This window comes from Ursus maritimus, unplaced genomic scaffold (assembly GCF_017311325.1).
Source record: "Ursus maritimus isolate PB19 unplaced genomic scaffold, ASM1731132v1 scaffold_17, whole genome shotgun sequence".
In the NCBI taxonomy this organism is placed as follows: domain Eukaryota; kingdom Metazoa; phylum Chordata; class Mammalia; order Carnivora; family Ursidae; genus Ursus; species Ursus maritimus.
In genome coordinates, this window is record NW_024424119.1 from 13,909,690 (window position 1) to 13,933,921 (window position 24,232).

The following is a 24,232-nucleotide window of genomic DNA, read 5'->3' on the forward strand; positions in this document are numbered from 1 at the left end:
TAAAAAAACTTCATGATTTTGGTTTCAGATCTTTTCAGCTGGTGCCACAATAGGGGATGAGTTGAGATTGTTTTGGGGGGCTCAGCACAGAATGTCACTGATTAGCGAGAGTCCTGGGTATCACTTTCTCCTTTCCTTGAGGGGTGTGAAAGGAGGAAAAGATGCCTCTCCATTTCCGCTCTGACCACCTCCCAGGCACAGCGGCTGTATTTCTTTTCCTTGAGATAGAGACGGGTGCTTCGGAAATCCTTCCGGACAACAGTCCCCAAATGCAGACAGGCCAGGGTGTCCTCTTCCCTGGGCTCCCGGTGTTCCAGGCAGCCGTGAAGGCTGGAGAGGAGGTTATCCAGGGCGGCGTGGCTCCAAGCAGCCTGGCTGTGCTCTGTGCTGAAGAGGCCGAAGATCTGCTGGAGCATCTGGCGGTGGAACCAGGTGCTTTGTGTCTTCTGGGTTTGCGTGACGGTCCCTCTTTCCCAAGGAACTCTAAAGTAGGTTCTGTCCTTCAGGCAGGTGTGAGGGGGACATTTCTCAGCTGCGTCATGAGTACGAGGATGTCCGTGCACTATAGGCTACAGATCCAGGCCAGTGTCCAGCGAGGGAGCGGGCAGGGACGGAGGGGAGCAGGGCTACTGCCACTAGCGAAGAGAGGTGGGCCAAGGAGGAGTTCGGCTATTCTCCAGGCGGCCTCGAGGGGGCGCGCGGATGTAATTTCCGGCAGGTGTTTGTGGCTCAAGACTGACGTAAGTGGCCTCGGAAGCCATTTGTTCGCTACTTTAAAAAACTGTGGATGGGCTAGCTCAGTTGGCTTGGTGGGTTAAAGCCTCTGCCTACTGCTTGAGCCACGACACACAATCGTGAGTTCGAGTTTCGCATAGGGCTTCTGGAATCGGCTTAACCCCTGCCCCTCCCATTTCCCCTCCCACTGGGTGGTTTCTCTTTTGCATGAGCTTGCGCGTTACCCTGGCTACCTCTAATAAAACAGGCGGCACATTCAGCCGGGACATTTTCAGACCGGCCACCCTTCAGCGATGGCCCGGAGGGCCGAAACACCGAGCCGTGGCTCGTGGGATCGAATCCCCCGTAGGGCTTCTGGAATCTGCTTAACCCCTGCTCCTCCCATTTCTCCTGCCACCGTGTGCTTTCTCTTTTGCTTGCGCGTTACCTTTCGCTACCTCTAATAAAACAGGCGGTACAGTCAGCCGAGACATTTTCAGACCGGCCACCCTTCAGCGATGGCCCGGAGGGCTGAGACTAGGAGCCGTGGCTCCTGGGATCGAATCCTCCATAGGAATTCTGGAATCTGCTTAACCCCTGCCCCTCCCATTTCCCCTACCACTGTGTGCTTTCTCTTTTGCATGGGCTTCCGCGTTACCTTTGGCTACCTCTAATAAAACAGGTGGCACATTTAGCATGGACATTTTCAGACCGGCCACCCTTCAGCGATGGCCCGGAGGGCTGAGACACGGAGTCTCGGCTCCTGGGATCGAATCCCCCGTAGGGCTTCTGGAATCTGCTTAACCCCTGCCCCTCCCATTTCTCCTGCCACTGTGTGCTTTCTCTTTTGCTTCCGCGTTACCTTTCGCTACCTCTAATAAAACAGGCGGCACATTCAGCCGGGACATTTTCAGACCCGCGGCCTTTCAGTAATGGCCCGGAGGGCTGAGACACGGAGCCGCGACGGACGGTGGCGGAGCCCCGGCGGACGTGGCCAGAGGAAGAGAAGGTTAGGAATGGAGGCCAGGGGCCACGGGATGATGGGTGAGGGGAGGATGGGGCGAAGGGAGGATACGATTCCACCCAGCCAGTCCCGCGCCGCGGGTGTCTGGGTCGGCAATGGAAGGAAATCCTGCATTCGCGCTTTGCAGACTTCTAGACCGATTAGCAATGGGGGAAGAGCGGAGCAGCCACTGCCACAGGCTGCCCCCGAGGGACACTGATAGAACGATGGGGCGATGGCGATACATGATGACAGAACTATGGGACCATAGGACCATGGGGGACAAGATAACGGGGGAGGGACGATGGAAAGAGGGGAAGATGGGGCAAAGGGACTGAGGCCAATGGGACGGGGCGGGGGGAATGGGACACTGGGACGATGGCACAAACAGGCTTTGAGATGGGATAATGGGAACCCGGGACAGAAGACCGACAGAAAGACGGACGGGCACTGGGGGAAACGGGACGATGAGGCAAAAGGAGAATAGGACGCGCTAGTAGCGCAGCTGAGATGCATTCTAAGCAGCCAGTCCGGCGCCGCCAGCGTCAGCACTGGCGCTGGAAGGAAGTTGCCCACAGCTATAATGCGCTCTGCAGATCACGAAACCCGTATGTGATGGGAGAGGGGTTATTCCACTGCACAGGCTTATTTAACGGGACGGTGGGGTGGCGGGCAGATGGGGCGAAGGGGTCGGCCACCGGCACAGGCTTCCCGGAGGGCACGGTGGGGTGGCCAGACATTGGGGCCATGGAACGATGGGGAGATGCTAGGGTAGGACGCGCCTGGAGCGGCACGCGGACGCATTACACGCAGCCTGTCACGCGCCGCCGTCCTCCACATTGGCGCTGGAAGGAAATCCTGCGAATACAGTTAATGAGCTTTGAAGACTTCTAATCCGATTTGCGAGGGGACAGGGTTTCAACCACCCGCACTGGCTTCCTCAGCGGTTGGTGGGGCAGCTGGATGGTGGGGTGATGGAGCCTAGGATGCGCCTGGAGCGCAGGCAGGACGCATCCCACACAGCCTGTCCATCACCTCCATCGTCTGCCTTGGCGCTGGAAGGAAGTCGTGTGCCTAGCTATAACGCGATCTGCAGACTTCTAATCCGATTTGCGATGGCACAGGGATGCAGCCGCATGTCAAGATTTCCTGGACTAGATGATGGCGCGATGGGATGATAGCAGGAGGGGAGGATGGGAGAATGGCAAAAATGGCAATGAGCTCAAGGCACTCTGGGGAGATGGGATGATGGGGGATGATGGGGCCTCGATGAGGACAGATGGACGATGGTGGTACTGGGCTTTAGGGCAACGGAACGGTGGGGCAATGGAAGGAGAGGAGTGCCTGGAGCGCAGCGGGGACCCATTCCACCCAGCCAGTTATGTGCTGCCATCCTCTGCTTTGGCGCTGGGAGGACATCATGCACACAGCTATAACGTGCTCTGCAGACTTCTAAATCGATTTGCGATGGCACAGGGATGCAGCCACAAGCCCAGGATTCCGCGGCCTGAAGATGGCCCGATGGGATGACACCGGGAGGGGATGATGGGCCATTGAAAAAATGGACGATGAGTTAATGGGACTTTTCAGAGACGGAAGATGGGGGATGATGGGGCCTTCGGGGTACAGGTGGACAATAGGGGAACTGGGCTTTGGGGCGACAGAATAGGGGGGCGATGGGTGGAGAGGAGTGCCTGGAGCACAGCGGGGACCCATTCCACCCAGCCAGTTATGTGCTGCCAACGTCTGCATTGGCATTGGGAGGACGTCGTGCACACAGCTATAACACCCTCTGCAGACTTCTAAATCCATTTGCCGCCCGACAGGAGTTCAGCCAGGGCACAGGCTTATTTAAAGAGACAGTGGGGCAGGAGGCAGATGGGGTGATGGGAGGATAGCACTTCCGCAGAGCTCAGCAGGGATGCCTTGATCATAGCCAGTCCCACACCACCACCATCTGAGTAGGAGCCACGAGGAAGTCCTGTGCCCACGACGCACTCTGCAAATTCTACAGCGATTTGCAGTGGGACAAGGGATCAGCCACTGGGACCTGCGGCCCTTGGGGGAGGGTGGGGGTGGGTAGATGCAGAGATGGGAGGATAGGACGCACCTGGAGCAGTAGGACACATTCCACGCAGCCAGTTATGTGCGGCCATCCTCTTCCCTGGTGCTGGGAGGACCTCGTGCGCCCAACTATAATGCGCTCTGCAGACTTTTAAATCGATTTGCGGCAGGACAACAGTTCAGCCAGGCTTCTTTGACTGGGGGGTGGGGCGGTGGGGTGAGGAGACAGATGGGGCGATGGGAGGATACCACTTGCATGGAGCACAGCAGTGATGCATTGCCCAGAGCCAGTCGAACACCGCCACAGTCTGAGTAGGTGCCACAAGGGAGTCCTGTGCTCAGAATGCACTCTGCGACTTCTGAAGCGATTTGCGGTGGCACAAGGGATCAGTGGCCTTAGAGGGTTGGTGGAGCAGCAGGTCCTTGGGGCAAAGGGAGGATAGGACGCGACTGAAGCACACTAGGATGCCTTCCAGGCAGCCAGTCCTGCACTGCCACTATCTGCATCAGGGATGGAAGGAAGTCCTGTGCCCACGGGCACTCTGCAACTTCTACACCGATTTGCGATGGGACAAGGGCTCAGCCACAAGCACCAACTTCCATGGCAAGACGATGGGACAGAAAGGACGATGAGGCCCTATTAGGGGACAATGGGACAATGGCAGTGTATGGGATGACTGGACGATGGGACCATAGGGCCATGCGGCGACAGGATGAGTGGAGGATGGACAATGGGACGGTCGACGATGGCAAAAAGGAACGATGGGATGGATGATGGGACGATGGGGAGATGTGATGATGGGGCCTCAGGAAGGACTTATGGACTATGGGGTAACTGGGCATTGGGGCCATGGGAAGATAGGGCGAAGGGGGGATAGGACATGAGTGGAGCTCAGTGGGGACACAATCCATTCAGGCCATTCCCGGCCACCATCCTCTGCATTGGCACCAGAAGGACTTCGTGCGCATACCTATAGGGCCCTCTGCAGACTTCTAAACCGATATGTAATGGGAGAGGGGTTCAGCCAGGGCACAGGCCTATTTGATAGGACTGTGGGGGGAGGGCAGATGGGGCTATGCAAGGATAGCACTTGCGCAGAGCTCAGCGGGGACGCTTTGCCCAGAACCAGTACAGCACCGCCACCATCTGAGTAGGCGCCACAAGGGAGTCCTGTGCCCATGACACACTCTGCAACTTCTGCAGCTATTTGCGGTGGGACAAGGTATCAGCCAATGGAACCGGCGGCCTTGGGGGGGTGGGGTGGGGCAGTGGGTCCATGCAACCATGGTAGGACAGGAGGCTCCTGGAGCGCTGTAGGACGCATTCCACGCAGCCAGTCGTGCACCGCCACCCTCTGCCTCAGGCTGCAAGGAAGTCCTGTGCGCACAACGCACACTGCGACTTCTACACTGATTTGCGATGGGACTGACGTTCAGCCACTGGCACAGGCTTTCCTGAGGGGACGATGGGGTGCCTGGACACTGGGGCGATGCGACTATGGGACAATGGGAGGATGGGAAGCGCCTGTATCACCACGGGGACTCACTACAGGCAGCCTGTCCAGGCCGCCATCCTCCCGTTGGCGCTGGAAGGAAATCCTGCGCAAACCTTTAATGCGCTCCGCAGACTTCTAATCCGATTTGCCATGGGACGGACTTTCAGCCACAGGCACAGGCTTTCCTGAGGGGACGATGGGGCGCAGGGACTTTGGGGCGATGGCAGGATGGGGCGATGCGAGGATAGGACGCGCCAGGAGCGCAGGGGGGACCCATTACACGCAGCCTGTCGTGCGCCGCCATCCCCCTCGTTGGCGCTGGAAGGAAATCACATCAATACAGTTAATGAGCTCTGCAGACTTCTAATCCGATTTGCGAGGGGACAGGATGTCAGCCACCCACACTGGCTTCCTCAGCGGTTGGTGGGGCCGCTGCAGGTGGGTCCATGGAACCTAGGACGTGCCTGGAGCTCAGGCAGGATGCATTCCACACAGCCTGTCCATCACCGCCATCATCTGCCTTGGCATTGGAAGGAAGTCCTGTGCCTAGCTGTAATGCGATCTGCAGACTTCTAATGGGATTTGCGATGGCACAGGGATGCAGCCACAAGCCAAGGATTCCTGGGCTAGATGATGGCGCAATGGGATGATGGCAGGAGGGGAGGATGGGAGGATGGCAAAAATGGCAATGAGCCCAAGGCACTCTGGGGAGATGGGATGATGGGGGATGATGGGGCCTCGATTAGGACAGATGGATAATGGTGGTACTGGGCTTTAGGGCAAAGGAACTGTTGGGCCATGGGCGGAGAGGAGTGCCTGGAGCGCAGTAGGGACCCATTCCACCCAGCCAGTTATGTGCTGCCATCATCTGCATTGCGCTGGGAGGACATCCTGCGCACAGCAATAACGTGCTCTGCAGACTTCTATATTCATTTGCGGAGGGACAGGGGTTCAGCCAGTGCACAGGCTTATTTGATGGGACTGGGTGGGGTCCAGATGGGGCGATGGAGGATAGCACTTGCGTGAAGCGCAGCAGGGACACATTGCCCAGAGCCAGTGGCACACCGCCACCATCTGAGTAGGCGCCAGGCGACTTCTGCAGCAATTTGTGGTGGGGCAAGGGATCAGCCACTGGAACAGGCGGCCTTCTGGGGAGGGCAGTGGGCCCATTGGGGCAATGGGAGGACAGGATGCCCCTGGAGCACCGTAGGATTCATTCCACACAGCCAGTCGCACACCACCCCTGTCTTCCTCCTGGCTGCAAGGAAGTCCTGTGCACACAAGGCATCCTGCGACTTCTATGCTGATTTGTGGTGGGACAGATGTTCAGCCACTGGCACAGGCTTTCCTGAGGGGACGATGGGGTGTGGGACATTGCGGCGATGGGATGATGGGCGATGCGAGGATAGGACACGCCTGAACACCAGGGGCACGCATTCCAGGCAGCGACTCGCCATCCCGAAGAGTCATCTGAGCAGGAACTCCTGCGTTGTACTGCTGCAGCTCTGAGTCCACGAGTCCCAGCAATGCCAGGCACTTACCTGACCAATGTCTTCAGCGCTACACTCTCCTCCAGACCTTTGTCCATAAAAAGTGAGACTTTTGACTCTGGAAAGAGCAAATATGCCTCCAAACAGAAACAGAGTAAAACAATGGTGTCATGAAATCGTTTATTTAAGAAAGGAGTTCATGCTGTTCTGTCTAAACGTATTTTTGTGAATTCGTGAAGTGCACTCCATTTTTTAAAAAAACTTCATGATTTTGATTTCAAATCTTTTCAGCTGGTGCCACAATAGGGGATGAGTTGAGATCCTTTTTGGGGGGCTCAGCACAGAATGTCACTGATTAGGGAGAGTCCTGGGTATCACTTTCTCCTTTCCTTGAGGGGTGTGAAAGGAGGAAAAGACGCCTCTCCATTTCCGCTCTGACCACCTCCCAGGCACAGCGGCTGTATTTCTTTTCCTCGAGGTAGTGATGGGTGCTTTGGAAATCCTTCCGGACAACAGTCCCCAAATGCAGACAGGCCAGGGTGTCCTCTTCCCTGGGCTCCCGGTGTTCCAGGCAGCCGTGAAGGCTGGAGAGGAGGTTATCCAGGGCGGCGTGGCTCCAAGCAGCCTGGCTGTGCTCTGTGCTGAAGAGGCCGAAGATCTGCTGGAGTGTCTGGCGGTGGAAGCAGGTGCTTTGTGTCTTTCGGATTTGGGTGACGGTGCCTCTTTCCCAAGGAACTCTGATGTAGGTTCTGTCCTTCAGGCACGTGGGAGAGGAGACGTTTTTCAGCTGTGTCATGAGTAGGAGGATGTCCCTGCACTCTGGGCTATGGATCCGAGGCAGGTGTCCAGTGAGGGAGCGGGCAGGGACGCAGGGGAGCAGGGCGGCTGCCAGCAGCCAAGAGAGGTGCGCCATGGAGGAGTTCGGCGATTCTCCAGGCGGTGGAAAAAGGGCTCCGTGGGTCGTCGTTCTCAGCAGCAGTCTCAGGCAAAGGCTGAGCTGCTGTCTCAGGGGCCAGCTTTGTGCTTCTTATATATTCCTCAAAACTCATCCTTTGCCCGCCCTTTCCGGTGAGTAGGCCCCTCTGTGGCCTGTAGACGGGGACATTTGCCAGGAGGAAGTCCTGCATCTTGCATGTTCTGGGGTGTGAATCGTTTTCTTAGAAGGATTTGAGGCTGGGAACAGGAGCGCATTCAGTCGCCTTTACAGCTTCAGGGGATGTGTGCGAGGGGCCACGAGGAGATGATGGGAGGATGGGGCTATGGGAGGACAGGGTGACCTGATGATGCGGTTAGGAGATGGGGCCATGGGATGATGTGAGGGGACATAGAAGCCTCTGGAAGATGGGGCAGTGTGAGGATAGGACACGCCTGGAGCGCAGTAGGAGGCATTCCAGGCAGCCAGTCGTGCGCCGCCACCCTCTGCGTCGGGGATGGAAGGAAGTCCTGTGCCCTCGGGCACTCTGCAACTTCTACACCGATTTGCGATGGGACAAGGGTTCAGCCACAAGCACCGGCTTCCGAGGCGAGACGATGGGACAGATAGGACGATGGGGCGATGTTAGGGGACAATGGCCATGTATGGGATGACTGGACGATGGGACCATAGGGCCACGTGGCGACAGGATGAGTGGAGGATGCACGATGGGACGGTGGACGATGGCAAAAAGGAACGATGGGATGGATGATGGGATGATGGGGAGATGTGATGATGGGGGATGATGGGGCCTCAGGAAGGACTTATGCACGATGGGGGAACTGGGCATTGGGGCCATGGGAAGATAGGGCGAAGGGGGGGTAGGATAGGCCTGGAGCTCAGCGGGGATGCAATCCATTCAGGCCATTCCAGGCCACCATCGTCTGCATTGGCGCTAGAAGGACATCGTGCCCATACCTATAATGTGCTCTGCAGACTTCTCTGTGATGGGAGAGGGGTTCAGCCAGGGCACAGGCTTATTTGATGGGAGGGTGGGGGGGGCGCAGATGGGGCAATGGGAGAATAGCGTTTGCAGAGAGCGCAGCGGGGACACATTGCCCAGAGTCAGTGGCGCACCGCTACCTTCTGAGTAGGCGCCAGGAGGGAGTCCTGTGCCCACGATGCACTCTGCGACTTCTGCAGCGATTTGCGGTGGGACAAGGGATCAGCCACTGGTACCGGAGGCCTTGGGGGGACGGTTGGGCGGTGGGTCAAGGCGGCGATGGGAGGATAGGATGCCCCTGGAGCGCAGTAGGACGCATTCCACGCAGCCAGTCGCGCACCGCCACCCTCTGCCTTGGGCTGCCAGGAAGTCGTGTGCGCACAACGCACACTGCGACTTCTACACTGATTTGCGATGGGACGGACATTCAGCCAGCAGCACAGGCTTTCCTGAGGGAATGATGGGGTGCCTGGACACCGGGGCGATGCGACGACGGGGCGATGGGAGGATGGGAAGCGCCTGTATCGCCATGGAGACTCACTACCCTTGGCTCCGGAAGGAAATCGTGCGCATACCATTAATGCGCTCTGCAGACTTGTAATCCGATTTGCGATGGGACAGAGGTCAGCCACTGGCACAGGCTTTCCTGAGGGGACGATGGGGCGCTGGGACTTTGGGGCGATGGCAGGATGGGGCGATGCGAGGATAGGACGCGCCAGGAGCGCAGGGGGGACCCATTACACGCAGCCTGTCGTGCGCCGCCATCCCCCTCGTTGGCGCTGGAAGGAAATCGCGCGAATACCCTTAATGAGCTCCGCAGACTTCTAATCCGATTTTTCGAGGGGACAGGGTGTCAGCCACCCGCCCTGGCTTCCTCAACGGTTGGTGGGGCGGCTGGATGGTGGGGCCATGGAGCCTAGGACGCTCCTGGAGCGCAGGCAGGACGCATCCCACACAGCCTGTCCATCACCTCCATCGTCTACCTTGGCACTAGAAGGAAGTCGTGTGCCTAGCTATAACGGGATCTGCAGACTTCTAATCCGATTTGCGATGGCACAGGGATGCAGCCACAAGCCAAGGATTCCTGGGCTAGATGATGGCGCAATGGGATGATGGCAGGAGGGGAGGGGGGGAGGATGGCAAAAATGGCAATGAGTTGATGGCACTCAGGGGAGAGGGGATGATGGGGGATGATGGGGCCTCAATGAGGACAGATGGACGATGGTGGTACTGGGCTTTAGGGCGAAGGAATGGTTGGGCCATGGGTGGAGAGGAATGCCTTGAGGGCAGCGGGAACGCATTCCACCCAGCCAGTTATGTGCTGCCATCCTCTGCTTGGCGGTGAGAGGAGATCGTGCGCACAGCTATAGGGCGCTCTGCAGACTTCTAAATCGATTTGCCGCAGGACAGGGGTTCAGCCAGTGCACAGGCTTATTTGATGGGAAGGTGGGGGGGGGCCGCAGATGGGCTATGGGAGGATAGCACTTGCGGAGAGTGCAGCAGGGACACATTGCCCAGAGCCAGTCCTGCACTGCCACCATCTGACTAGGCGCCAGGAGGGAGTCCTGTGCCCAGGATGCACTCTGGGATTTCTGCAGGGATTTGCGGTGGGACAAGGGATCAGCCACTGGTACCAGAGGCCTTGGGGGGACGGTTGGGCAGTGGGTCGAGGCGGCGATGGGAGGATAGGATGCCCCAGGAGCACAGCAGGACGCATTCCAGGCAGCCAGTCCCACACCGCCACCCTCTGCCTTGGGGCTGCAAGGAAGTCCTGTGCGCACAATGCACCCTGCGACTTCTACACTGATTTGCGATGGGACAGACGTTCAGCCACTGGCACAGGCTTTCCCGAGTGGACGATGGGGTGCCGGGACACTGGGGCGATGGGACGATGGGGCGATGCGAGGATGGGAAGCGCCTGTATTGCCTTGGGGACTCAGTACACGCAGCCAGTTGCGGGCCGCCATCCTCCTGTTGGCGCTGGAAGGAAATCCTGCGCAAACCTTTAATGCGCTCCGCAGACTTCTGATCCGATTTGCGGTGGGACAGAGGTTCAGCCACTGGCACAGGCTTTCCTGAGGGGACGATGGGGTGTGGGACATTGCGGCGATGGGACGATGGGCGATGTGAGGATAGGACGTGCCTGGGGCGCCATGGGCTCGCATCAGGCAGCCAGTCACCATCCGGAAGAGTCATCTGAGCAGGAACTCCTGCGTTGTACTGCTGCAGCTCTGAGTCCATGAGTCCCAGCAATGCCATGCACTTACCTGACCAATGTCTTCAACGCTACACTCTCCTCCAGACCTTTGTCCATAAAAAGTGGGACTTTTGATTCTGGAAACAGCAAATATGCCCCCAAACAGAAACAGAGTAAAACAATGGTGTCATGAAATCGTTTATTTAAGAAAGGAGTTCATGCTGTTCTGTCTAAACGTATTTTTGTGAATTCGTGAAGTGCACTCCATTTTTAAAAAAACTTCATGATTTTGGTTTCAGATCTTTTCAGCTGGTGCCACAATAGGGGATGAGTTGAGATCGTTTTTGGGGGCTCAGCACAGAATGTCACTGATTAGGGAGAGTCCTGGGTATCACTTTCTCCTTTCCTTGAGGGGTGTGAAAGGAGGAAAAGACGCCTCTCCATTTCCGCTCTGACCACCTCCCAGGCACAGTGGCTGTATTTCTTTTCCTGGAGGTAGAGATGGGTGCTTCGGAAATCCTTCCGGACAACAGTCCCCAAATGCAGACAGGCCAGGGTGTCCTCTTCCCTGGGCTCCCGGTGTTCCAGGCAGCCGTGAAGGCTGGAGAGGAGGTTATCCAGGGCGGCGTGGCTCCAAGCAGCCTGGCTGTGCTCTGTGCTGAAGAGGCCGAAGATCTGCTGGAGTGTCTGGCGGTGGAAGCAGGCGCTTTGTGTCTTTCGGATTTGGGTGACGGTCCCTCTTTCCCAAGGAACTCTGAAGTAGGTTCTGTCCTTCAGGCACGTGGAAGAGGAGACGTTTTTCAGCTGTGTCATGAGTAGGAGGATGTCCCTGCACTCTGGGCTATAGTTCCGAGGCAGGTGTCCAGCGAGGGAGCGGGCAGGGACGCAGGGGAGCAGGGCTGCTGCCAGTAGCCAAGAGAGGTGCGCCATGGAGGAGTTCAACGATTCTCCAGGCGGTGGAAAAAGGGCTCGTGGGTCGTCGTTCTCAGCAGCAGTCTCAGGCAAAGGCTGAGCTGCTGTCTCAGGGGCCAGCTTTGTGCTTCTTATATATTCCTCAAAACTCATCCTTTGCCCGCCCTTTCCGGTGAGTAGGCCCCCTGTGGCCTGTAGACCGGGACATTTGCCAGGAGGAAGTCCTGCATCTTGCATGTTCTGGGGTGTGAATCGTTTTCTTAGAAGGATTTGAGGCTGGGAACAGGAGCGCATTCAGTCGCCTTTACAGCTTCAGGGGATGTGTGCGAGGGGCCACGAGGAGATGATGGGAGGATGGGGCTATGGGAGGACAGGGTGACCTGATGATGCGGTTAGGAGATGGGGCCATGGGATGATGTGAGGGGACATAGAAGCCTCTGGAAGATGGGGCAGTGTGAGGATAGGACACGCCTGGAGCGCAGTAGGAGGCATTCCAGGCAGCCAGTCGTGCGCCGCCACCCTCTGCGTCGGGGATGGAAGGAAGTCCTGTGCCCTCGGGCACTCTGCAACTTCTACACCGATTTGCGATGGGACAAGGGTTCAGCCACAAGCACCGGCTTCCGAGGCGAGACGATGGGACAGATAGGACGATGGGGCGATGTTAGGGGACAATGGCCATGTATGGGATGACTGGACGATGGGACCATAGGGCCACGTGGCGACAGGATGAGTGGAGGATGCACGATGGGACGGTGGACGATGGCAAAAAGGAACGATGGGATGGATGATGGGATGATGGGGAGATGTGATGATGGGGGATGATGGGGCCTCAGGAAGGACTTATGGACGATGGGGGAACTGGGCATTGGGGCCATGGGAAGATAGGGCGAAGGGGGGGTAGGATAGGACTGGAGCTCAGCGGGGATGCAATCCATTCAGGCCATTCCAGGCCACCATCGTCTGCATTGGCGCTAGAAGGACATCGTGCCCATACCTACAATGTGCTCTGCAGACTTCTCTGTGATGGGAGAGGGGTTCAGCCAGGGCACAGGCTTATTTGATGGGAAGGTGGGGGGGCGCAGATGGGGCGATGGGAGAATAGCGTTTGCAGAGAGCGCAGCGGGGACACATTGCCCAGAGCCAGTGGCGCACCGCTACCTTCTGAGTAGGCGCCAGGAGGGAGTCCTGTGCCCACGATGCACTCTGCGACTTCTGCAGCGATTTGCGGTGGGACAAGGGATCAGCCACTGGTACCGGAGGCCTTGGGGGGACGGTTGGGCGGTGGGTCAAGGCGGCGATGGGAGGATAGGATGCCCCTGGAGCGCAGTAGGACGCATTCCACGCAGCCAGTCGCGCACCGCCACCCTCTGCCTTGGGCTGCCAGGAAGTCGTGTGCGCACAACGCACACTGCGACTTCTACACTGATTTGCGATGGGACGGACATTCAGCCAGCAGCACAGGCTTTCCTGAGGGAATGATGGGGTGCCTGGACACCGGGGCGATGCGACGACGGGGCGATGGGAGGATGGGAAGCGCCTGTATCGCCACGGGGACTCACTACAGGCAGCCTGTCCCGGCCGCCATCCTCCCGTTGGCGCTGGAAGGAAATCGTGCGCAAACCTTTAATGCGCTCCGCAGACTTCTAATCCGATTTGCCATGGGACGGACGTTCAGCCACTGGCACAGGCTTTCCTGAGGGGACGATGGGGCGCAGGGACTTTGGGGCGATGGCAGGATGGGGCGATGCGAGGATAGGACGCGCCAGGAGCGCAGGGGGGACCCATTACACGCAGCCTGTCGTGCGCCGCCATCCCCCTCGTTGGCGCTGGAAGGAAATCGCGCGAATACCCTTAATGAGCTCCGCAGACTTCTAATCCGATTTTTCGAGGGGACAGGGTGTCAGCCACCCGCCCTGGCTTCCTCAACGGTTGGTGGGGCGGCTGGATGGTGGGGCCATGGAGCCTAGGACGCTCCTGGAGCGCAGGCAGGACGCATCCCACACAGCCTGTCCATCACCTCCATCGTCTACCTTGGCACTAGAAGGAAGTCGTGTGCCTAGCTATAACGGGATCTGCAGACTTCTAATCCGATTTGCGATGGCACAGGGATGCAGCCACAAGCCAAGGATTCCTGGGCTAGATGATGGCGCAATGGGATGATGGCAGGAGGGGAGGGGGGGAGGATGGCAAAAATGGCAATGAGTTGATGGCACTCAGGGGAGAGGGGATGATGGGGGATGATGGGGCCTCAATGAGGACAGATGGACGATGGTGGTACTGGGCTTTAGGGCGAAGGAATGGTTGGGCCATGCATGGAGAGGAATGCCTTGAGGGCAGCGGGAACGCATTCCACCCAGCCAGTTATGTGCTGCCATCCTCTGCTTGGCGGTGGGAGGAGATCGTGCGCACAGTTATAGGGCGCTCTGCAGACTTCTAAATCGATTTGCCACAGAACACGGGTTCAGCCAGTGCACAGGCTTATTTGATGGGAAGGTGGGGGCCGCAGATGGGCTATGGGAGGATAGTACTTGCGGAGAGTGCAGCAGGGACACATTGCCCAGAGCCAGTCCTGCACTGCCACCATCTGACTAGGCGCCAGGAGGGAGTCCTGTGCCCAGGATGCACTCTGGGATTTCTGCAGGGATTTGCGGTGGGACAAGGGATCAGCCACTGGTACCAGAGGCCTTGGGGGGACGGTTGGGCAGTGGGTCTAGGCGGCGATGGGAGGATAGGACGCCCCTGGAGCACAGCAGGACGCATTCCAGGCAGCCAGTCCCACACCGCCACCCTCTGCCTCGGGGCTGCAAGGAAGTCCTGTGCGCACAATGCACCCTGCGACTTCTACACTGATTTGCGATGGGACAGACGTTCAGCCACTGGCACAGGCTTTCCCGAGTGGACGATGGGGTGCCGGGACACTGGGGCGATGGGACGATGGGGCGATGCGAGGATGGGAAGCTCCTGTATTGCCTTGGGGACTCAGTACACGCAGCCAGTTGCGGGCCGCCATCCTCCTGTTGGCGCTGGAAGGAAATCCTGCGCAAACCTTTAATGCGCTCCGCAGACTTCTGATCCGATTTGCGGTGGGACAGAGGTTCAGCCACTGGCACAGGCTTTCCTGAGGGGACGATGGGGTGTGGGACATTGCGGCGATGGGACGATGGGCGATGTGAGGATAGGACGTGCCTGGGGCGCCATGGGCTCGCATCAGGCAGCCAGTCGCCATCCCGAAGAGTCATCTGAGCAGGAACTCCTGCGTTGTACTGCTGCAGCTCTGAGTCCATGAGTCCCAGCAACTGCCATGCACTTACCTGACCAATGTCTTCAACGCTACACTCTCCTCCAGACCTTTGTCCATAAAAAGTGGGACTTTTGACTCTGGAAACAGCAAATATGCCCCCAAACAGAAACAGAGTAAAACAATGGTGTCATGAAATCGTTTATTTAAGAAAGGCGTTCATGCTGTTCTGTCTAAACGTATTTTTGTGAATTCGTGAAGTGCACTCCATTTTTAAAAAAACTTCATGATTTTGGTTTCAGATCTTTTCAGCTGGTGCCACAATAGGGGATGAGTTGAGATCGTTTTTGGGGGCTCAGCACAGAATGTCACTGATTAGGGAGAGTCCTGGGTATCACTTTCTCCTTTCCTTGAGGGGTGTGAAAGGAGGAAAAGACGCCTCTCCATTTCCGCTCTGACCACCTCCCAGGCACAGCGGCTGTATTTCTTTTCCTGGAGGTAGAGATGGGTGCTTCGGAAATCCTTCCGGACAACAGTCCCCAAATGCAGACAGGCCAGGGTGTCCTCTTCCCTGGGCTCCCGGTGTTCCAGGCAGCCGTGAAGGCTGGAGAGGAGGTTATCCAGGGCGGCGTGGCTCCAAGCAGCCTGGCTGTGCTCTGTGCTGAAGAGGCCGAAGATCTGCTGGAGTGTCTGGCGGTGGAAGCAGGTGCTTTGTGTCTTTCCGATTTGGGTGACGGTCCCTCTTTCCCAAGGAACCCTGTGGTAGGTTCTGTCCTTCAGGCTCGTGGGAGAGGAGACATTTTTTCAGCTGTGTCATGAGTACAAGGGATTCCGTGCACTCTGGGCTATGGATCGAGGCAGGTGTCCAGCAAGGGAGCGGGCAGGGATGCAGTGGAGCAAGGCTGCTGCCACTAGCTAAGAGAGGTGGGCCATGGAGGAGTTCGACGACCGCAAAGGGGTGTGTGGTCGTCGTTTTCAGCACTGGTCTCAGGCAAAGGCTGACCCTGTTCCTCAGAGCCAGCTTTGTGTCTCTTGTATAGTCCCCAAAACTCATCCTTTCCGCTGCCCTTTCCACTGATTATGTCTCTCTCTGAGTCTTTGGAGGGGACATTTTCGGCCTGGAGGAAGTCCTGCCCCTTGCTTCTTCTGGGTTCTGCCCTGAGTCCTGGGCTCTTTTTTCCCTGCACAAACTCCATGCCAACCACGGTCTCCTGAATCGTTTTCCTACAGTGATTTGAGACTGGGAATGGGAGCACATTCAGAGGTGTTTACAGCTTCTGGGTCACGTGTGCGTGCAGTGTTGTGGGTATGAAAGGCTCAGTCAGTTTGGTGGGTAGAGACACGATGGGTCAGTGGTTTGGTGGGAGGCTCGGGCAAGGGTTTTGGGATGATGGTACGATGGTCGACAGGGTGATGTTGAGATAGGTCCATGGGGCTGAGTGATGTCTGGGTGAGGTGACTGTGGAAAGATGGGGTGATGGGAGGATGTATGATGGGATTATGGGTTGATGGGGCAATGGGATGATAGGGCAATGGGATGATGGGGCTGCAAGATATCAAGTTGATGGGACTGTGAAACAATGGGGGTGATGATACATTGGGAAGATGGGATGATGGGATATTGGTGAATAGTGAAGATGGGGCTGCAGGATGCCAGGATGATGGGGCATTTGGACAATGGGACGGTGCCACGATGGGGTGGTGATAGGATGGGGTGGTGGGAGGATGGGATGATGACGTGATGGGGTTATAGGTTGATGGGAAGATGCCACTGTGGGATGTCAGCTGATGGAAGTTTGGAATGTTGCAGTGAGGGGGCTTTGGACTGTGGTATGTCAGGACGACTGGCCTTGGAACGATGGGGACAATGGGAGGATGAGGCATTGGGACAATGGGGTGATAGGATGATGGGACAATCGGGCAATGGGAGAATGGGACAATGGTGCAAAGGGTCGATGGGATGGTGGGAAGATGGGGTGTTGGGAGGATGGGACAGGTGATGATGTGGGGATGTGAGGATGGGGCTGCAGGATGTCAGGATGATGGGACTCCGGAATGATGGGGTGATGGGAGGATGGAACTGTGGGATGTCAGGACCATGGGACCCTGGGAGGATGGGGCAAAGGGACGATGGGGCTGCAGGATGTAAGGAGGATGAGACTGTGGAAAGATGGGATGATGGGAGGATGAGGCATTGGAAAGATGGGTGATGGGATGATGGGGCAAAGGGATGATAGGGTGATGGGAGGATGGAGGATGGGGCGGTGGGACAATGGCATTGTGGGATGTCAGGATGACAAGACTGTGGAAGATGGGTTGGTGGGAGGATGAGCCGATGGGACTATGATGCAATTGGGGGATGGGTCAGTGGGGTGATGGTAGGATGGTGGGATGGGAGGATGGGACCTTGGGGGTGATGGTGCAATGGGGGGATGGGATGATGGGGCTTCAGGGATGTCAGATGGTGGGACTGTGGAAGATAGGGTGGTGGGAGATGAGAGCATGGGACTATGGTGCAATGGGGCAATGGGAGGTTGGGACCTTGGCTTGATGATGTGATGGGGGGATGGGACAATGGGGCTGTCGGTATCAGGATGCTGGAACTGTGGAAAGATGGGGAATGGGAGGATGGACACTGTGATGGTGTGATGGGAGTATGGGACGTTGGTGGTCCCATCATCCTATTGTGGTCCATTCTCCTGACATCTGGTTTCTGCTGTGAATGGCAAGTCATTTCGGTATTCTATTCTGATAGGTCATGGGCTGGGAGTTTGGGATCTTGGGAGTAATTTTCTCCCCACAGGGCCATGCTTCCCTCAGCAAAGACTGACCCTGCACTCAGTGCTCCTGCAGTTCCTTATGCGCGAAAACCTCTGTCTCTTCCTAGCCTGGGCTCCCTACCAGCTTTAGCCTTGGGAGGCAACTGGCAAAGAGAAAGTTGGCCAGTAGTAAGAACACCTGGGGAAAGCTGGGGTGGGAGACTGAGCTGGTGCGGTTATGTGAACTCAAAGGTAGCTTCCCCGCCCCTAACTACTTCTGTCCACAGTATTTATTTTCTATTCATTCTCTTTCACTGTGCCTCTATCATTTGCAACTGAAATAATCACAAGTAAGGCCATTTCTGCAGCACTGCTCTGTGTCATTCTTCTCAATGTGGAGACCTATAATCCAAACAGAGAGGTTATTTGTCCCTTTACTATCAATATATAGTGTCTAAGACAGAAACAAGGGAACATTACCAACCTTCCCTTTCCAAATGAGGGAAAGCAGAAAGCACACAGCGCTCACTGGTCTATCGTAATCTGATAGCCATTAGGGCGGGTGGTGTCGGTTTTCAGATTGGGGCTCAGGCCAACTCTCTGGGAGCTACTCTCCATGGCTGATTTTTCTCCTCTCTGTGCTTCTTGGTTCTGCCTTTTAAGTTATCCTTCCTTTTCCACAAGAAGTGGTTCGTGTTTCTACTGCTTTGGCTTCTCAACCTTCTTTCTTTCCATAAAAGGTTGGTGCTCCAGAGTCCTCTTTATTTTGTGTTATCTCTTACTCTCAGTCTAAACTGATATATTACTTTAAAAATAGTGGGTTGGCTGTATATCAATTTATAATGAATGTCACTAGATAGTAGGCACACCCACAAATTTCTTCAAATACACCCTTTTCCACTTTGGGCCTGACCCACAAGGCTGCTGTGAGACAACAGTTTGGTCTCTTAGGGTCCTCTTGCTTAATGGTGAGCACCTGTGAGGCACTCCCTGCCGATCCTTAGACGCCTGGTGTTTGTTTGAAAATCTACAAGGCGCGACCTTAGATCTTTCTTTTTTTTTTCTTTTTTTTTAAAGGTTTTATTTATTTATTTGACAGAGACAGCCAGCGAGAGAGGGAACACAAACAGGGGGAGTGGGAGAGGAAGAAGCAGGCTCCTAGCAAAGGAGCCTGATGTGGGGCTCGATCCCAGAACTCCGGGATCACGCCCTGAGCCGAAGGCAGACGCTCAACGACTGCACCACCCAGGCGCCCCTAAGATCTTTCTTAAGTGTTAAAAGATTTTACAGTCTCTTACTCAGTCTGATCTGATAGACAGGGTTTGTTATTTACTTGTTATTTTCATCATTCCACTCCCGATACACACTAACCCCTTAACTATAGCTTTGAAACAAATTACCCTAAAATGCATGATCCTAAATCACAACTGTCTTATTCTCACAGGTTCTGAGAGTCAGATTCAAAGGAGTGGCTTATCTCTGCTGCACGTCTGAGCCCTCAGCTTGGAACACAGCCCACTGGATGGCTGGGGCTGACTTGACAGTGGGTAGACATTTTCACTGGTACGTCTGATGCTTATATGTCTCAGTGAGGATCTCAGCTGGCACTGGGTGCAGGAGCACCTCGCTATCACTTCTCCTTGAGGCCTGGTTTCTCTGACTGGTGGACCCGGTACAGTCACACTGTTTACATAGGGACTGAGGGCTCCAAAATGAGGGGCCCAATGACGAAGCTGTATCATCTTTCATGACCTAACCCAGTGGTTCTCCGTAAGAATGATTTTGTCCCCCAGGGGACTTTTGGCAATGTCTGGAGACATTTTTAGTTGTCACAACTGATCAGGGCTGCTACTGGCAGCTGATGGGTATAAGCCACGGAGGCTGCTAATATCCCACGGTGCCTGGGACAGGGCCCCACAACAGAGCGTTGTCTGGTCTCAAGTATCAGTAGTGTCAAGGTTGCTAAACTCTAACATAATCGTGGAAGTCATGCAACATTATTTCTAACAGATTCTTTTATAAGCAATTTCCAGGCCCTCCCATACTTAATGGGGGAGGTGAATTAGAGTCAACCTTTTGAGAAATGGCAAAGTTCTCAAGACACATGTGGGATGGGAGATACTGTTGTGGCCATCTTTGGAACAGTCTGTCGCTGAGTCTCCCTGGGATTTCTCTCTCTCTGTGATTTTGTCGTTCTCACCTTGTAGGTTGTGTGTTTTCTGCTCTTAGAAGCCAAGCCTATCGAATCCGCTTGTCATCTTCCAGGTCTTCCAGATCAGTGTTGCCAATTCAAGGGACTTGGGTGCAAGATGCGATCACATTGCTGATTTTTTAATATTCAAAATATCTATACAATAGCTACGAGAGAGTAATGGACAAGCTTTCTTTGTTATAGGTTTCCCCCATCCACATTTTTTTCTTTTCACATCAGTTGAAGAAAGAAGAGATTTTTTTCTCCCTAAGATCTTTCAGATATTTAAAAAACAGTTTGAAACATTATTTCTGTGTATAAAATAAAAGGGGGCACCTGCCAGCCTCCTCACCCCCTCCCCCCAAAATTTAACACCGAATTTTCTTCTCTCTGACCACTGACAGCACAGATGGGGCTGAAGACTGTGCTTACTCTCTCTGGTTACTCTCACACACCTTCCTTTCTTGGAATGTAATGAAGCCCAGCAGGTGTAGACCAACAGCGACAGATCTATAGTCAAACCAAGTTAGATTTCTTAACTTTTGCTGTGAGATCATCCACCATAAGGAATCACGATAAAGTTCAGTCGGAAGGGGTAGGAAGGGTATTCTCATAGGGTTGAACTTGGACTACATGAGTCTAAGGAAATCGGGGAAGAGAATATCAGCTCTGGACTAGCTCTTGAGCTAGTGTTTATCCCGGAGGTTCTAGGAACACAGTGGAGTTGGGGTAGTCATTGGTAAGAAAGCAATAATCACTCAAAAGCTGAGAGGACTGTGTGTCACGGGCCACGGGACTGAGGAGAATCCTGACCTCGTTTCCTTGGAACTTATAATGCCAGGAAAAATGTGGAGTGTAGCGGATGATAACCTGCCATTTGAAGCTTTGCGTTTGGGCTGGAAATTGGGTTGCTGTTCTGTTGTGTCCAAGTGGCCATGTGGCTCAGTCTTCAAAAAGAGGACACTCAGAAATATGCTATCAAATAGACACTAACCTATAATGTTCCTCAGTACTATGTTCTTGATATTAATAAAAGCAATTTTTAAGTGTCAAATGCCCAATTTGCGTAGGGGAATAGAATTATGGGGACTGCGGAAGAGGTTAGGTCTGGGGCGTGAAGTCATTCCTAAGGGCTGGACAGGGCTGTTATGGAGTTAGACTATTGCTGAGATTTTTCTCTGTGCCCCCGGTCTCCTGAGAGCCAGCAGTGTGTGTGTGTGTGGGGGGGGAAATTACACATAAGGTGAACTAGAGAAAAACCAATCACTCTTTCTGTGCAGGCAGGGAGCTTAGGCGTAGCAAGTTCTGCGTGTTTCTTGTGCCTGATACCATTGTCTTGAGTCATCTCCCTAACAGCATCCTGAACATTTGTGTGATTAAGTATTCAAAAACTGCCCATTTCTTCAAATAGAACGGCTGGGTCCTGTGACATCACTGAAGTGTAGTAACGACCCCAGGGAAGTGCAATTATGGACCAGAATGATCAGTTGTTTTCATGATTTTTTAAAATAAAACGTCCAGCTGGTGACTAGTTTATAGTTCAGGACAGGTTCATAGCTGTAAGAGGGCTAATCCTGTCATTCTCCTGAATAAACCCCCTCCCCGCTCCTGCCCCTGCACGAGACCAAGGCTTCAGCAGACTCAGGTCATTCTCCACGTTATAATCCTGATTGCTACTTAGATCTTGACAGGGCTTCTCTTTTACCCACATAAGCAGGGTGCCGTCCCCTGGGAGCGTTGACCAACTGGAAGTGCCCAGCAGGGAATCCTCATCCATTTCTAGACATTGGGTTTGGGAGCTAAGTTGAGAGGGATTTTCTTGAGTTTGGTCTACACGCAGAGGTTTTCCCAAGTGATAGCCACGAACCTGTTGCACCTGGCTGAATTAGCTCCCAGGTAAGTGGTGGGGGTGAATATAGAATATATTAAAACCCAAGAAGTGAACAAAGTGGACAGCGTCAGTGGAACCCATAACCTACTCCCCTTGCAGGATAAAGTCAACAGTTCAGGGCCTGGGTGAGCTCAGTCAGGGAGAGCAGCCTTGAAGGTCAGAAAACTCTTTCCCCAGTCTTTGACCTTAAGTGACATCCTCAGCTGTATCTGTATACATGCTATGTGGAAGGTTTTGTGAAATCTGTGATTTTTTCATTTAGAGAAGGATGGAGATATTAATAAAAACTGTAGTAAATTTTTTGCCTAGTATGAAGAAATATTATTATTGACTCTGGGATTCTATATTAAGTTTTGTTTAATGATTTACCGTGAATTAAAGTTTTTATGAATCACAAATTCCTGGATGGAAGAATGTTTCTTTCACGTCTAAGTGATAAACTATGCTTCCCAACTATGATAAAGTTGTTCGAGTCAGTAAAAATTAGAGCTGCCTTTTGACTCACGCATAAACCGATGGTGCCGACTGGCTCTTGGGTGAAATGTGGCAAAGGATGATAACCGCTACCTGCACAGTTACAGCTTTCTGGAAGATGGACCGGTAAAGAGTCAGGATACTCTACGGACTTAGAACTGAGGATGGGGCTGGACACAGTGAAACATCTGGCTGTGGCTGCTGCCATCAGCTTTATACTCATCTTGTTCTAAGATTGCATGAAATATAACCTTGTCCCTTCGGCTCTGTCTGGAAAAGAAAGACGGGCATATGCGTACTCTTGATAGCCTTCAGGAGGCATCAGTAGGAAGTCAACTGTTTTCAGTCACATCCATCCTAAGGAAAAGAATGCTTTATGTATGAGAATAGTTTTCTCTGAGACAGTTTTGGACAATTAGAAATGGGTAGTTATGCCACTCTTCCAATAGCCAAGAAACAGGCTTTCTTTGAGCCCATGGATGGCACTCTAAAGAATTTGAATCGGCTGGTTCAGAAGTCAGTGTGTGGGGGCGCCTGGGTGGCACAGCGGTTAAGCGTCTGCCTTCGGCTCAGGGCGTGATCCCAGCGTTATGGGATCGAGCCCCACATCGGACTCCTCCACTATGAGCCTGCTTCTTCCTTTCCTACTCCCCCTGCTTGTGTTCCCTCTCTCACTGGCTGTCTCTATCTCTGTCAAATAAATAAATAAAATCTTAAAAAAAAAAAAGTGTGTGGTTATGTAAATATGCTGCTGTCCAGGCTGAATGAAAGCTATGTGGCTGGAGCAGTGATCTGATCCTAGCATCCGCATGGGCAAGCCGATATAAAAAGCCCTTAGAATATTATGTTTGTCAGATTTATTTATACCTGGATATATTACATTCTTTACATAATTGCAAAATATTTATAAGTGTCTTCAGGATGAGGCTCTTTGCTAAAAAAAAATTTAAAAGGAATGGGGAATGCTCCCCCCCTGCCCAAGGAAGGCATGCAGTAGTGGGTATGGATGTTTCGATAAAATGTTGCAGATTTTGGGGCACCTGCCTGGCTCAGTTGGTTGAGCCTCTGACTCTTGGTTTGGCTCAGGTCATGATCTCAGGGTCGTGGGATTGAGCTCCTTGTGGGGCTCCAAGCCCAGAGCAGGGGTCTGCTTAGGTTTCTCTCCCTCTCCCTTTCCCCGCCCCCTCTGGTCCTCCCCCCATGTGCAGTGCCTTTGCGCATGCTCTCTGAAATAATAAATAAAATCCTTTAAAAAATGTCGCAGACTTTAGATATTTGGCAATTTATATGAATTAATCAATTAAAGGTCAAAGCAATTTAAATGTATTTTTATGTGATGCCAAAAAATACATTCTCTTTGATTATCTGACCCACTCTATCCACCAAGAGTTATCATAGGTTTTATATATTTAATTAGATAATTGAGTATGATGTGAAGACTTGATGCTACAAAAATTCCTTGTGGTTTTTTGTCATTCCTGGGGTTTTGGGGATTTTGTTGTTGTTGTTTTTCAGAAGATAGGTTTTCTGGAATCTATCTAAAATGAGGACTTTTAATTCCAACCAGTAGATGGCAGAATAATATCAGTCCCTAGAAAGTGGTTGCTCAGAGACTGTTACCAAGAAAATAGAGGCATGAAATCTATTATTCATGCATTTGGTTAAGAACACTGCACCAGTTCTGCACTGTGAACAATCACCTTTAATGAACAAAAGAATATCTGTCTTTAACAAAGAAATTAGAAAACTATAATCACCCCTATTAAAATTACCTACAAGACACGATGACTTGTCATTACTATAATTTTGCCGGAAGTATTAACAAATGTTTCAAGTTATGATACAAATAATACGAAACATGGTTTTTATACTGTGCAGATAATATGA

At 53.7% G+C, this 24,232-nt stretch overlaps 1 protein-coding gene and 1 long non-coding RNA gene across 2 annotated transcripts; one reads left to right on the forward strand and one right to left on the reverse strand.

Annotated features, from left to right (window-relative positions):
• Window positions 1-437: 437 nt before the first annotated feature.
• On the forward strand, window positions 438-22,269 carry LOC121103067. The gene is made up of 2 exons (XR_005835185.1): window positions 438-1,723; window positions 19,234-22,269. It is a non-coding gene; the product is annotated as an uncharacterized LOC121103067 (long non-coding RNA).
• LOC121103066 (interferon alpha-3-like) lies at window positions 11,143-12,580 on the reverse strand. The gene has a single exon (XM_040631473.1). The coding sequence runs from the start codon at window positions 12,084-12,086 to the stop codon at window positions 11,253-11,255; it is 834 nt and encodes a 277-aa protein (XP_040487407.1). The 5' UTR covers window positions 12,087-12,580; the 3' UTR covers window positions 11,143-11,252.
• Window positions 22,270-24,232: the final 1,963 nt, after the last annotated feature.